General features: G+C 40.8%; 1 protein-coding gene across 7 annotated transcripts in view; it reads right to left on the reverse strand.

Moving 5' to 3' along the window:
- Positions 1–16,727, reverse strand: part of slc12a7b (solute carrier family 12 member 7b) — a 56,613-nt gene that overhangs the window by 27,632 nt on the left and 12,254 nt on the right. For 2 of the 7 annotated variants that reach the window (XM_069512045.1, XM_069512041.1), the window contains exon 1: positions 13,239–13,676. The exons of 4 other annotated variants lie outside the window; for them this stretch is intronic. In XM_069512045.1, coding sequence (XP_069368146.1) covers positions 13,239–13,362 — 124 coding nt within the window. In that variant the 5' untranslated portion in view covers positions 13,363–13,676. Of the gene's footprint in view, positions 1–4,319; positions 4,483–13,238; positions 13,677–16,727 lie in introns of those variants that run through there. One more of the 7 variants, XM_069512044.1, reaches the window with a different exon arrangement.

Consider the following 16,727-nt stretch of genomic DNA (forward strand, 5'->3'; position numbering starts at 1 on the left):
ACTCAGGTGTTGATGTGCTATAGAGCTGAATTTATGTGTTCTGTCCTGCCTCCTCCACACTCTACCCAGATGCCTCTCTTCACCTGAATGCTCTGCAGGTATTTGTGTTATTGTGAATAAGTCTGACTAGAGAATCTCCTGCTGCATTCTTCATATGTGAAAGGCAAACTCTGGAAAATGTCTGGACCCAGTTGTGCAGACGCTCTGCGGATCTCATGTCTGAAAACGGCTTCAGTCATCTGAGTGATCACTGCTTTGTAACTAGTCAGTTGCTCAACAGAACAAGATATTTGGTAACCAGGGTGTGAAATTGTCAGATGGTTATGGGAGGATGAGAGGATGCATCATTAGCCCTGTTTTACCGATGTTATTTTATTTTTGGCTAATGCAAAAAATAACACAATGTTAACACACTCAATGTGAGCTGTGATCTTGCCACTTAATCTTAAAATACCGAAAAAGGCTGATGTGTGGAAACAAATTTTATCCCACCTCCATATCATTAAATGCTCCACTGCCCTCAAGCCACATTTGCAAACTAGGCAAAGGTGCCAGCTGCTGCAAATCCTTCCACAATACCCAAATGCAGCACTTACTGCAGGAAATCTTGTTATTAATTGCACTTTAGAAAAAGCACAGGGGCAAATAAGACAGGGCAATGTGATGGAAGGTGTAGATTATCTGTCAGTCTGTCTACATATAATCCTGACTGTTGGTGTGTAGATCTCAACGTGTGCATGTGTGAGTGTCCTTCGGTGTGCTGCAGTGAACAGTCCTGTGGGACATGGTCCAGATTTATATACAGTAGCAGTGCTAAGACCCTGGCCTAGTTAACAGATGTTAGCCTCTGTGCACATTACACATGTTGCCAGTTACCTTACACTAATTCACTGAGCTTCCTAGAAATTAATGCCTACGTCCAAACATAATCAGCTCGAGTTGAACTGAACTGCAGTTAAAACATCTGAGCATTTCACAACACATAAGTGTAGGACGATAATATTACTAGTCAGCACCAGAAATACTAGACAGCCTTGCTTCTTATTAATATTGTGTGTTGTTGTTTAACATTCAAGATATTATTCTTCCGTCTTCCAGTGGCTGCAGCACCCCTCTCCCAGCACTTTTGCCTGGATGTTGCAAACCAGCAAGGGGGGGAAATGAGGCAGGTGGGCGGGTAGAGTCACATAACACTACAAACTAGCTTGACAGGGTTTTGAACTAGACAATATAAATAAGCTTGTATGTAAGCTGTGACAGGATAAACCAATACATAACAAATCAAATGGAGCAAAGCTTGACGTCAATCTGCACAGGCATGTAGACATCAACAGCGAGGAAAGAAGGCTGCTGATGATTCTAACCTTCATTTTTGTTTAACTGACAGGGAAAGTAGTCAGTAGGAACATTCGTAATTACACTGAATAATTAGGCTGGTTTAAGTTGTGAAAAGCAACGACTTATACGTCTGTTAGCCTTGTCATTTGGCCAAAATCAATTGTACAACCCCCTTCCAACTGGCCCCAACCCCCCACCCCCTGAGAAACCCAGCTCAGTTATGATGACTGACCAGGTACATACTGCAACAATGGCAGCCTGCTCTTTGACGTTATTACCCATCCTGCATTGCCTGAAGCCCTAACATCAGCAGTTCTCGTGTCAGTTCAGGAATGCTGAAGGTGCACATTCAGACATGTTTGTAGCGAGCAAATGAATGTACGATATATTAGCGAATATGCACCTGGTCCGCATGAGGAAATGAAAGATGAGCGCAAGCTGCGAAGAGGATGTGCATGCGTGTGATCTAATGAAAAATGATTGAATGTAAAACATGTATGGCTGTAAAATCCCAAAGTCTCCAGTTAAATTAATCTTTTTACTTTTTTATATTGTGTGATTCAGATGTGTACCATAACATATGCAGTCCTATATGGAATCCAAGAGGCATGTGAACGCTTGTTTAATTCAATAAAACTTCAAGCAAAGCTGATTTTCAGTGAACAGAATTTGAGTGGAGTGAACTTCAGTGAACTTAAAGAGTTCAGACCAAGCTGGGTCACCTCATCAAAACCACAAAACTGCACCTGCACTGAAAAGAGTTTTTTTCTCTTCGACTTGGTACAGGGAAAGGTGTTTATGGGCTGTATTTAACTGTTTGGCAGTAAGAGAGTGCATGCAGGGTTACACTGCATCTAATAGAGACTGTATGTTTGCCCTCCTCAACATTTTTTCTTTGCATGTGCTGTATGTTAACATACTAGTGTCTGAATTAAAAACAGCACCAAGGCCCAGCTGTCAAAGCCTTTCATCTTAATGTCTAGTTTAGAAGTTTTTTAATGTGGTCATGACAGGAGCCAGGAGTGGAAACACTGTGCAAAATATTATCTTCAGCTGTAGCCTAACGGTGGTTTGACATGCTTGCACTTAATCGGAGCATTCAAGTTGAAAACCACCCAAAGGAAAATGGTGCCAACCAAACATATCATACCAAATCAAAAAGAATATATATATTATAAACCTAGAAATGCCCCTAAATTAATTTATCTTATTCACAAGAAATATCTAACTGAACAGTGTAACTAATTTGTAATTATATTATAATAATTTAAGTGTCTTACCTATCTAATCAAACCCATGTCTAGCTGCATCAATCTTTTTTCAGCAAACAAGATTAATCAAACGTACACAACATATCCAGCACCAACAATGAACCTGTAGTAGCTGCTTGATACCAAATGAGACTATAAAGTAAAATCATATTCATGTCATTCAATGACACAATACAGGATGAAAACAGAATCTGTGGGTAGGGTAAAAAAAGGGAGAAAGATAAATTTGTGTATTTTTTGACGAATGAATGCAGGTGCTTTTGATGGTGATGGTGTGTGTGTGTGTGTGTGTGTGTGTGTGTGTGTGTGTGTGTGTGTGTGTGTGTGTGTGTGTGTGTGAGTGTGTGAGTGTGTGTGTGTGTGTGTATGTGTGTGCCGATGGCGAGGAGAGAGTTTTACTGCGCTATAGTACATTAGGTGACCCTGAAAAATGTGACATTGCTAAAAGGTAAAATCATGCAAGAGACCATGACCATATTCAAACTAACACTACTCAGATCAACCCTCTCAGGTTAAAACAGAGACATCCTGTTACTTCCCCAAGTTAGCTGAGATAAAACACCTTGTATGATGAATACCACCATGCAATGTTCCCTTGAATTTAAGTTGATTTTAGATTTCTAATTCTGATGTTTGGACACTTAGCAAATGCTAATTAATAAAACTGGCATGCTGCCAAAGGCAAATTCATTATATATTTTTTCTTTTTCAGTAGTAAAAAGCATGAATTAATATTCTGACTTCTACATTATGCTACTCTGCTTCACTGTCTGAGTTTTACGGAGCACTCTTTTACATTACAGTCAGAGATGTTATATAAGGGAGAGGGATTCCCTAATTCTGTCACAGCGTACTGCACAGACAGGACACTAGTTATTCATTTTTCATTAGTGAAAGATGAATGCCATCCTCTTCTGCAAACAATTCTGCTCAGTGTTCAGTGCTTGTGATCGCATTCTTGGCTAAAGAGTCTGTGGAGAAAGTCGGGCTGCAATCAGACTTCATCAGCCTCAACACCAGGTTGACTGGTGGGTACAGGTAAATTCAGGATGTGCTGATGGTTAGGCTCAGCCTCTTTGGTCACGGTGGTAATAAATGACCATGCATCCTATTTATAACCACTAAGCAGCACACTGTGACGACAGTGTAAGCTGCCTAACACTGCTAGAGTTAGCCCATGGCTCACTGTACCAGGCAAACAAAAAAAAAAGGTGTATAAATAAGATAGAGCTGGAGGAGAGTTATCTTGAGTCTAGACAATGAAAACAAATTTCTTTGTTCAAAAGCAATGTCAAAAAAGAAATATACACAACTACCAAATAAAATTTTCAAGAAGCAGCAGAAGAAAAGGGGAAACATTTACTCATATCTAGACTTTTGTTAAGCACTCGGTCGAACTGCTGTCACCATCAGTGCGATGGCTCTGTCCCTTGGTTCATACGCGACCTCTGACTGTGCACATCTCTTACAGCAGAAGCTCCATCACTTAAACAAGTCACTCTTGATCTAGTACAGCCAGCTTTTTCTTTGGTGTAACAATTTATCAATCATAATACCAAAGATTGCTCTTGTGCAGGTGCATTACAGAAATTGATAAAACTACCAGCCAACAAAATATTACTGAACCAAATACCCTTAATAAAGTAACACTTGGTAACACCTGATAGTAAAGGGCAACTACAAGGTTTACTTTGGTTAAAAAAAACTTACCCTTTCGCCGCGAACCTCCCCTTTGCTCCATTCTGAGGAGCGGGGCTGAAAAGGGGGGTCAAGGGGAGGGGGTCCTACTTGTGGTCCCTGGGGAACTCCAGTAATAAGGGTCCAAAGTACTGAGATACCACTAGTGAAGTGCAGAAGTCAGGAACGCTGCCTGTGTTGTGTGGATAATGTGAGGATCAGCTATTTCTGTGACAGAGTGTGTGTGTGAGTGTTTGTGTATGTGTGAATGTGAAAAGTGGCCCGTGATGACGCTGTCAGCGACATCAGCCATGCATCACAGAGCACCCCCACCCTCCCACTGATAGACCTGCGCGCACACATACACACAAACACCTCCCTTCCCTCAACCTCCCAGAGCTTCTGATCCCTACGACACACACACACACACACACACACACACACACACACACACAGTTTCCATGTGCATGTTTAAACGTACAAACTAAGGGGGTGGAGCAAAGAAGGAGGGAAGCAAAAAGCAGTAGTAAATCAGATCCATGAGTTAAAGAGAGTGGAACAGGAGACTGAGGGATGGATGGATATGCACACACTATATCTATGAGCTTGTGTTGCTGAGAAAAGCACAGACAGCATTTGCCACCCAAAGCAAAAGCTGCAGATCATTTTGAATCAATAATGGTTTACTATTTTAGGCCGCGGGTGCAGCCTGAGTAAGCAGCTTCATTAACTATCTGATATCCTGACTGACCTCCAGGTGGAGATGGTCCGCTCATCAGCAAAGCATATGGAGCATGCAGGAAAACAGACCTGGGAGCTATGACAACATAACTTAATAGGTTGCTTGCAGGCAGCCATGCAGCCAGAGCATTTGCAGTGCATGCACCCCTAAGCCAAACGGAGCTGGGTGTTGTCTTGAATTGAAGACGTGCCACAGGCCCACACAAAGTGAAGACAATAGAGCAATCTCTGCCCCAGGCTTCTCTCCAAAGCTTTTCTGGATCCAGTGCTCTGCTGTCTACCTTTGTCTTGGCTGCCGCTTAATCTGTCCGTCTAAGAGCATGTGAAGTGGGCACTAATCACTTAACAAGATTAAGCTAATTCTGAACATTTATAAAACACAGAAGCCATGTAGGGGACGATATCACTTTAAAGCCACGGACAAATTGTGGCTCAATCTCTGCTGCAGCCTTCTTGCCACTGGCTGTCGGTTAGTCAAGTGATACACTGTCCGTCAGTGATACAGGTAACGAGTCATTATACAATAGACTATATACAGACAGAGTTTTCACTGTGACAGTATATTAGAATAAAATCATTTTAAAGAATGTGCTTTCTCAATCTGCAAAATGTTACAAACAGGTTCCACCCAGCTGCCACTTGCTATATGAAGCCAAAACTGAACATCCGCTGCCAGCATCACTAAATTGACAGATGTGTCAAGCCAGAGCTTAAGAGAGGCTATCAAATTACATCGTAAGAAGGATTTAGTCGTATCAAGCTTCACTTGGTTTGATGTCAGATGGCTGCTGTATAGTTATTTTGTGTGTGTGTGTGTGTGTGTGTGCACATAAGTGTTTGTGTGTTGCATCTAATGATGTCCTAAGCCTTTAAACCCTTCAGGTTAACAACACTGGCTGTTATGCAACACGCAGCATGGTCAGGGGAGAAAGGACAGAGAGAGGTAGGGGGTTACAAATGTGCACAAGTGTCTATAGAGCTGGATATTTGATCATTTAAAACATCCCTGCTGTGAGGGAGGGGCTGTGGGGTCATTTAACTTGTCTCTCCGACATAAGTTAAATGACTTCTTAGTGAGAGGAACCTATCAGGACTACACCCAATTAATGATGTGTGGGTTTGCAAGCTCAGTACATGCAAATGATTGATAAGGTGACTTCAACTATAACAAGCCAAATCAAATTTTCACTGAGGATGTGGTGAAAGTGTGGGAGTATGTCAGAGAGGTGAAAGGCAGAATAGGGGTCAGCCAAGGCTAGTGGGATCAATGGTACTTAGAGCCACTTGCACACGAGGGCTGTTAACACCAAGCATGAGACAGGTGAAAAAAGAGATGTTAGCAATGATAGCTCAGGTTACCTGCTTTTAAAAAGAGTCACTACTAGACTACAGCCCTAATAGATGGCACATTTTTATTACAATGTATTGGCCGGTGCACAAGAGTAACTTTGATACAGACATAAAACTGTACTTTACATTGTAAAATGAAATGCCACCACAACAGAAGCAGTATTTGGGTAATGACTAAAAGTGTCAATGAATCATTGTCATGTGAGAATAACAATTAAACCACCCGACTTCTCTGACGCTTCCCAACCTCCACTCAGAGCAAGCCAGAAAGACTTGACTTAAATCATACAAACACAGAGAGAGAGCGAGAGAGAGAGAGAGAGAGAGAGAGAGAGACCACTTCGCCAGATGGTGTCACTAAGGCACAATTTAAAGGGGGTTGTGCACATAAATATAACCCCGGCCCGTTTTTTTACTATGACTTGTAGCTGTATTAGCCACCAGACCCATCTCTAAACCCTATAAACCCTCTCTATTATCTCCCAATGTCAACTTTAATTGCAGCCACGACAATCTAGAAAGGTCTGACGGGCTCCAGGAATCAGATGTCGTTTAAACTGTGTAACCACATTAGGTCAAAATTCATTTGTTAAATAAGCCATAGCAGTCAGAGAACTGCAGCATCGCGTGCAGGATCAATGCCAAAGCTCAGCTGGGTGATGGCGTTGGATCATTAATGCACAGCACAGGAAAATGACTTTCAGATCAGGTCAGTTTTAGGAACTCACTAGTTGGCAGAGCTATTGTCAATTAGAGATCACATCTGGGAAATATATGGCTTTTTCGGCTTCATGAGATAATAGTGGCCTAGTCTTGGGTTCTCTGCACTAATGGAGCTGATAAACAAGTATAAAAGAAGCACATTTTAATCAACGTATTTTCCTCAAATCGAAGTTAAAATGAAGAATACCCAGCTACACTTTTAAACTGCTGTTTCATTTCCAAAACCACTGCTCTGTATTTGTTTGGTGCATGGGCTTATGGTGCCTTTTACAATCAGTAGCATTGATCCAAGCAGTGACAGTAAGACACGACTGCTAATAGCTATTATTGGTGACCACATGCGGCAGTGGGAACATTTCATTTCTATTAAATTGTTGGTTCTAACCATACATTTAGCAAAGAGCTACTTTAACCATATTAATTGGTTTGATTGAGTCAGCAAACGGTCTCATTAAAACAGTACTCACAGCCACAATGTGCATCATTCAGTCAGAGGAAAAATGGTTTACCAGCTAAGACATAATGCTTAACACCAGGGAATATTTGAACTGAATCATTATGTAAAGATGATAAACTTTGTGAGACATCTGAATTATTACTTTTGTAAACATGGTGAAAAGAAGAGAAACTAGATGTGTTCACTGTATTTGCATTGTCAATGAACCAATGAAAATAAAAGTCACATGAACCCAGAGGGCCTCCGTCAAACAACAGCAGATAGAGTGAGGACAGATTGGAGAGGACAGACAACAGAAAAAGCCACAAAAGTGTAGTGTACGGTTACTGACTTATCAGAAACACCATATATGGCAACCTGTGGAAAGGAGATTGCTCGAGGAAACGGCAGTCAGAACAGGTAAGAGCTGTTTGTCTAAACCAGAGGTTCCCAAACAAGGGGTCGGAACCCTCCAGGGTAGTCATGAAACAACTGGATTTCCAAAAATCAATTAAAACTTTACAAATAGTGTATTTGACAAAAATAATACTTAAATGTAAAATAAAAAGTGTCATCTCACCTTGAGTACTTTAAGCTATTATGTCCTGATCTTGGCCAGCTTTTAAGTTGTGTGTACATGGGACATGTTTTGTTGGTTTGGTTGGTCAAATCATCAGTGATGTTTACATTTCATTTCATGCCTTCAGCAAATGATAGAGGATTAAAAGTGGATGCACTTAATGCTCTCATATCTTTTTAAAACGTGAGTATCATTTTCAGTGGAGGTCTTGATAAACCAAATATTATTCTTGTATCATTTTAAGTCATGTCCCGTTCCTTCGCTCACTCCCTACATTCCTAAAGTAACACAATTTCCTTCCTGTCATCCTTCTCTTTTCTGTGCATCCCTTTCTTCCATGCAGACAACAACCACCCTTCAGCATATTACACAGAGACAAGGAAAGTTGAAAGTTGACAATGTATAATAAATCTATATATTTTTAATTAATCTGTATTTGTCCATCTATTGAGTGTGTTATGATAAAGCTGTCTCACAAAGCATTAGGGAATGATAGACACAGCAAAATGTAAATGATACCATTTCCAAGAATTATCGAAAGAGTCTGTTATAATGTGCAAGTCCTGATGCTGAACAAAAGTGTCTGATTGGAACAAGCAGAACTAAGTCATGTGGCCAATGCAAACACACAGTTGAGTAACACTGCAGGGTCAGAAAGGACAAATGCTGCAATATCAAAAAAAAAAACTTAAAGCAAAAAAAAAAAAAAAAAAGAGAGTTTCCAAACCTAATCCTAAGGGACAGGGAGGGAACTGAGGCCAGAACAAGGTCTGTACCCGTGTCTTCCAGACCTCTTCCAAATGAAGCAGAATCATACTACAATACTAGAATGGCACTCAGTACTGTGCATACCTCCACCAAGACCAAACAGTCCCTTTAAATTCAATCATATTGCACCAGATAAATGTATCAGTGAAAATGTTGAAATCTCCCAATGTTAAAGAAATCCACCCACTGATCCAGAGTCCTTCCTTAGGTCATAGCCCATCCCTCCAAAAATTGTCATGGGATTCGGTTGAGTGTGTTTTGAGTAATCCTGATAACAAACATACACAGATGAAAAACATAACCTCCTTGGCGGACGTAAATGCAAGACCTGACTAACCTTAAAGTTTAGATATGCCTTATTCATAACAGGAAAAGATAAAGTATTTTGGCTTTGGACACATAAAGAAGCAGAAAGGCCCTATCACACCATAAAACAATGAGGGAACAACATTAATAAATGCACAATGAAGCACAAAGAAGTAATAGTATAAACTAAGCCCAACTGTCATAACCCAGAACAGAATTATGCAGAGGCATAGTCACAGGTTGTTATGTTCCCACACTGAATAATCCCTCCCTGAATCATTGGGGCTTTTGAGAAGCTTCTCTTTGGCAACTTTTTTTTATTTTATTTAATTTATTACTGATGGTAGCTAGGCAGCTAATGAATAGTACCAGTATGTGCCAAAGGATATATGGTAATTAATGACAGAGAAAGACATGCTGTTTTAGCAATCCACAGAAAATCAGTGATGTCAGATTATTTCATGGATCAGAATGTTAAGTGTCCTCACTGGGGTAACTACTCTTTACAGGTTCTGGCTTCTCCATGAAGTCGTGACTGAATATGTGATTCTTCAACATTGTGAGAAACAAGTTTCCAAAAAATGTATAGCCATTATGCTTGTACGACAGTTTGCTGAAAGTATATTACATGTGCTGCTTTCTTAACACTAGGCAAAACATGATGGCATGGGAGGTTACATACAGAGTTAACAACATTGGGAGAAAAGAGTGAGCACAAATACAGAGAGGCTCACACAGAAAACAGCTTTAAACAGAACCAGACCTGCCTGGGAAATAAACAGGAAACACATGTCCAGGACAGATGGGCACACAGACCAACGGACAGAGACAGGAGCTCCCCAGTCTCTGGTCACCTGCTTAGTCTGAGCTCAACACTGAAATAAGGCTGTATTTTACTATATACGATGGGATTGTAAACATGGCGACTTATTAGGTCAACAATTCAAATCACTAGCAACTTTTCTATTACTGCTGAGGCCATAACATCCACATCATACTGTACAAACTCTACAAAGGTCTGTGCAGCACTGCTTTTCCAATTCCACACTGGTCTACTCCCACATAATTTCATACTATTATGTACACTTTTACTCACCCACCATCCCACTCCATTCACTCCCACAGAGATTCTGATTCTGCAACACTGATCTATTCAATTCTGTACAATCTAGTCAGCATAAGCAGAAAATAAGACACATATATCCCTCATATATTGTATTCATCAAAATAACTTTAAATACAGTTGTTGATGAGATGAACTGAAAATGAGCTTCAAAAAAACACACCACAATCTTGATCTTCCAACTGAAACTAAGATTGGTTACAGAATTCAACAGTCAAATAGAAACCTTCAGTCCAGCAACATGCATTAACACATGTGGTGCATTGCCACATTTCTGTATCTACAGTGAAATTGGTTTCAAATGTTTTAAAAGTGTTGCTCAGGCCAAAACACGCTGCTCACTGTGAGTGTGTCATTTGGCAAAAGACAAATCAAGCTCTCATAATGTGCTGACTATGTTTTCATCTGGATTGCAGCACAGAGCGATACAAATCCCACTCATTAGGCCACAAAATGTCTTTTACGATGGACTGTGTTGTTCTAAAGAAGACTAATAGGATATGTTGGCCGCAGGTCTTCGACATCTTAACACCCAACGGTTTTCTAAAGATCTTGTGAATTGTAAAGCAAATTAAAGTATAAGTGACAACAGACAAAACAGCCGAAATTTAAACCAGGAAGTTAGTGGGTGACATTTGGTTAAGTATGTATTCGTGTGGCTGATACGAGAGGAATAAAAACAGCCCCTCTGTTTATCATGCAGAAGACCTTAAAAGATTTTACACATTTCTTGAAGGAAAAGGAAAAACTAAGAGATGGAAAACAGTGATTCTAAAACACCCAAAAGACAATGAGAGGTTTGAGATCATCTGCTTCATGTTTTCACTGATGTGATGCTGCACCCCTGGGATATTACATAAATGTGCCAGAAGTTAAAGTGGACCTCCAAATTGTGGGTTCGTGACATGCAGAGGGAGCTGGGACACCGTCAACAGTTTCAGGAAGGATTAAGCAATGGACAGAACCGCAAAGGGAGAGCAGTACAAAGAGGAAATTCAGTGTGAATGAGGAGAACTGGACTCCATTACATTACTGCATGGGGGTGGGGTCTCTCCTCCCTCCACTCAGCCAACGGGAAGCACGCCAGCAAGATAATCAATAAGAGTTAATGCTGTTTGACTCAGGCCTGCACAACATGCTCATGAGCCATCAACATTCATGCAATCAATGACCCTGTTGTACTTCTGGGGTAAACTGGACACAACTGACAGCTTTAGCTCGTCTCCTTTCCCAAGCCATCCAGCATGTCTCGTACGTTAAGCTGTACCCATCAAGTTATCACCAAACCGGACAGGTAGGACAAAAACAGAAGAATACAACAATCAGCCACAACATTAAAACAAGTTACCTGTTTTGATGCAAATAATGTGTGTATGATAACATTGTGCGTCCTCTTAGTGAATCCACTCTAGACTACCTGTGTTTGTTTATAAATAAAGTTGTCTCCATTAATACAGTACCGATGCGCTAACGTGTGTGGGCCTGATGCTTGTACATGCCAAGTCGCAGCACAACATTTTGTGGCTGTATTTCCAGTGCGTGGCCTCATACCACCGCTCGCCCACTATTGTTTTACTACTACAGCTTTTGTCAGGGAGAGATGGTTGCATGTGCACAAACATGCGCAGGGGGGAAACCAAAGCACACCACAGTATGATGTCCTGCAAAACCATGAACGTAAACTGCCCTTCTCTTTCCCACAGTCTGTAAAAATCCTACCCAGCATGCAACTCCACAGCAGAAATTAAATACCGCGACCTGATTCGCTCAGCTCCGTATGAGGTGCTGTAAAAGCAGCAACTTCACACACAGCAGTCTGGCAAAACATGTGTATGAGAGAGGAGTTAGTTAAATATGCACTCAATGACCTCTCCTCTCTGAATAATAACCTGCTTCCAGACAGGTTGACATCAGGTTGGCAGAAGCCAGATTGATGGGTGGACTTTTAGTTCAAACTCTAAATCTGCAATGCAACGTTCATGCAGAAGTCCAATGAGGAAGAAAAAATGCAAGATGGAAAGCTGGATAGAATTTCCTGATTGGCAGGGAAAAGGTATTCAGATAGTAGGGCAAAGTTTAGCCAACTGTCCAACTATCAGAAGGATAAATACAGGCTAGGTATCAGGCTACACAGAGTAGACTGTGCTTCTCTAATTTGGCCAGATTGGTTTCATAATACCCGTACAATGCCATTTAATTATATTTATATATTTTGTCTGGAAATGGAAATGCCCTTTTTGTCTTGTCCTTAGTTCTGTTATCCTTTGTTAAAGTTCAGTGTTGGTTCTTCAGAAGGTTGAGTCATGTTGCGTGCAACACAGGGAGATGGGCAATGCTTGTCCCAATTAGAGTGTGTGTGTGTGTGTGTGTGTGTGTGTGTTGTTTCAGTGTTTTTTGAAACAACATGTGGGAGTTAGAATTAAAGTGGTGACTCGAGAAAAAAGACGGAGAAAACTACATTGAAACACAAGATAAAAGAGAATAAACCGGTGGTGTGGAGGCAGACAATGGGAAACACTGGAATGGAACAGTTCATGTCATACTCAGTAGTAGCAGCGTGTATAGGAAACTCTCATCTCGTGCAGTTGCTGCAAAATGATCAAGGCTCCCCAAAAATTCTCCATCCTCCCTACACATTATCCACCCACACACAACCCATAAGCAGGTTTTCTGAGAAAATATAGCCGGCAGTAAAATGTGGAAAAAGCCAAATGATCAGCTTGCCCTGAACACTGTAAGCAATGTCTGGAGCTTTCCAGAAATATTTCTCTACCTAAGATGTGTTCCACCTTTAAAAAGCCACACAATTGCGAGAGTTTCATTTGAGAATAGAAATGTGTTAAATTGTAAAGTTAAAAAGTGTTAAATGTCCCATTTTTGTTTAATCACCCACCTGATGGAGCTGAATAAAACATCTGATCTCACCTGTGGTTTCCTCATCTTCCTCTTTTAGCACGTTGTTGTCATCCACATCATCCTCCTCACTCCTTTCTTTCTTTCCCCCTCTTGTGTTGTCCTTCACCGGGACCACAGTAAAGCTGGTGGGCATTTTTACACCATGTGCTTCCTCTCAATGTCTCCTGTTTGTCACACTCTTATCTCTCGCTCTTTTCTCCTCCCTCTCTGTGCTGCTGCCCCTCTCTCTCTTCCTCTGTCCAATAGCTGTCACTGTTCTCCTCTTTCTTGCTCTTGTTCGTTGGTAGCTGGTTGCTTTTTTTTCCCCTCCCGACTTACTGCCCTGATGTACCTAACTCTCTTGGACAGACGTCTGGTCTTTCTTCTGAGTTTTTGTTCCTATCGCTGGGATTCTACTGTACACCCATGTGACCCCAGCCCCCTCCCCGCACCGACTCTCCAAATAAGGAAGAGAAGAACTGCCCCGCCCAATGGGGGTAGCACACACAAACACACACTGGCAGAAAACATGACATGCATTTGTGCTCATGTGTGAGCTCATACATACAGCAATTTCTGTGCCTGAGGCCAGATCCTCTGTCCAGGAATGTCGCTCTGTCTGACACACAACAAAAGCCAGCAGTGCCAGTCTTTGTTCATAGAGAGGAGGAAGCCCAGAGCTGCTCCACTGAGGAAAAGTTTTCCACACACAAATACACACATCTTGCGGTGTTATTTGACCCCGTGTGCATAGTTTAAAGTGGGCAGGGCTGATTTAAAGACGTATACTGGCCCTCGAAGCACACACCCCTGTAGAGGACTAGCACAAGTGCATGCACATGCTAAAACACATGTCCAACTTCTGCCTTATCCGCCTTATTAAAAATGCACTGCACAGTATGGAACTGTGAAAACACAGTGGAAAACAGTGTGCCTTTGTATCTTCATCTCTTCAGACCAACCTTGAAAATAAGACATACATTGATGACAGAAGAGGCAAATAATTGCAAATATGAATGAGACAATTGTTGTTAGATTCAAAGCCTCAGTACATTTTCACAATGGAGTGTGTAGGAGCTAAAAGAGAATAAAAAATGTCACTTTCTTTTAATACAATATCTCCCCAAAGAAACAAAAACCACATGGCATGATCAAATGTCATTTATTTAATTAATTTCCTTTATTTCAATCTCATTTATTATTTAATCACCTTTCTCACCTATCTTATCTCCATTCTCCTAACACGCAATGTATCACAATCACTTTGCAGCAGCAGTCTATTGCTGCTTCCATCCACATCCATCAGCTGACCTTCTCTCTCGTCCAAAAACAATGAGTCATTTCCTCAGGGTATGAGCACAGTGAAAGTGATACAAGGTATTAGATCTCAAGTAACCAACCCCCCTATATGATGGGAAATGCAGTGACAAACTCAGCTGGAGGGAAAAACCCACCTCATACGAGGAAGATGTCCGGCTTTTTCATAACTCTGCAGCTTTACCAGTCGATGTGTGCCAAATATCTAGAGTCTCAATCCAGAACAAGTGAACCTTTCCCCAATATGACGACATACAAGATCAATACAGTCAACGGAAGGGTGGAGGCTGCAGGAAAGAGGAAAGGGAGGAGGTTGAGCTGAGGAGAGGCAAAGAGACAGAGTCAGTGATCAAGTTTCACTGACAAATATTTATTTTAGCATTGTAATATGTTTCTGATGACCTAAGAAAGAATAAGAATAATTTACCTGGCACTAATGAGGTTTCTAAACTCAGCTATTATCATCTGCCTATAAAAAAGAGGCTAATTTATTTTAGAGATATGCTGTCTCTTAAATCTGTACTTTGCTACATAAGAGAAATGAATTTGCCACAACACTCGTCAAGTCCTAAATCTTTTGTTTGTCGGCCATCAATTCAGAAATCCTTTGAAGCAAAACGATATGGATATCATTGATCAATAAATTGATCTGACAACTGTGCATTCAAAAACATGTTTTGGTCTTGCTAAGGATACAAAGTGAGCACTTATCAGATAAGCATGATGTAACTGACATCCACTGATTACATGGCCAGACAGTCTGACTGCTTCTCAAGAACAGCCAATGCTTCCAGGCCACGAGGACAATGTCCCATTCATGGGGGCATTTACAACAATGCTCACCGGAGTGAAAACTAGAACTGCTCAAAATTTTCCATAAATATCTCTCTGGCAATCTCTCAGCATGTTATGTTTGAATTTGTTTTTTTGTGGACAGAAGCATAATATGAAAACACAGATGCATGAGGGTATTTGACACAGATGTCTAGATGCAGCTGTTGCTTCAGAGGAATCATGGGAAAAGAAGACAATCAAGTTATAAACTCGGATACCATTCGTTAGAGAGCATACTGCCACGGCCCAACAGCCCCCTTTAATTCAATCAAGTCTTACCAAATAGTATAGATATATCAGGGCCCAAAACATGCCTGTGTTTTTTCACCAATATCCACAAATGATTCCCACTGTGAAATTAAAACTGCATACTTCCACCAGGTTCTGTAATGTATCCAGTACTTTTTGCATGATCCTGCTGACTACCAAACAAAGAAACAAAGATTGAAACATAACCTCCTTAGCAGATGTATAACTATCTGCAACAGAAAAACCTAAGTCTTAATAGGGACAACACTTTCTGCACTGCAGACACTTTGATAATAGATTAACTACACCAGAAAGCACCAAACCTATAGGAGAACTGTTTCTTTCTATATATCGGAAAGTTTTAGACACCATCCTAAAATGTTCAGTAATTTTCCCCTGCATTCATTTGGCTCGACTCACTGGAATTATAAAATGCTGGGGATTTTCCTGTGCTTCTTGGTTGGGGATATAAATCACTGAAGACTTTCCATTAATACATGGAATGGTATGACTTAAAGGTACAGTGTGTAGAATTTAGTGTTGCAATTGCATGTTGCAGCTGAACCCCCTCACCTCACCCTCTCCTTCCAAACATGAAAAATAACCTGTGGTAGCTTCAGTTGTCTTAAAAACTCAAAAGGTGTTTAGTTTTTCATTCTGGGCTACTATAAAAAACATGGCGGCCTCCGTAGAGAAGAACCCTCCATGTAAATATAAAGTAATTAAATATAAAGGGCCTTTTCTAGGGAAAAGAAAACAACAATTCATACAATTTAGATGAAACGAACTAGTGAAAACATCATGAGGATTATTCTACATTAAAATTCTGCCAATAGATCCCTTCTCCTTAATCTTACACAGTGGACCTTTAATGCACATTATGGATTTAATTTAAATGGGTAAATCACCTTTAATACTCTTGTCGCTCCAGGTTTTGCCCACTAGGATTCAGGCTGTTTATTGGATTCAGCCACATCCTGTCAGATCCTCTCAATTGTCTGTGAACAGCCATTTTTACGTCTGCTATAAATTCAGTTTGGCACTAAAAGGGAGTCGAGTGGGGTATCATGTGTCACTCACTAAAAAGTGACTTCGATCTAGCCACTCTACCATTAAGGC

Source organism: Paralichthys olivaceus, chromosome 17 (assembly GCF_024713975.1).
Source record: "Paralichthys olivaceus isolate ysfri-2021 chromosome 17, ASM2471397v2, whole genome shotgun sequence".
In the NCBI taxonomy this organism is placed as follows: domain Eukaryota; kingdom Metazoa; phylum Chordata; class Actinopteri; order Pleuronectiformes; family Paralichthyidae; genus Paralichthys; species Paralichthys olivaceus.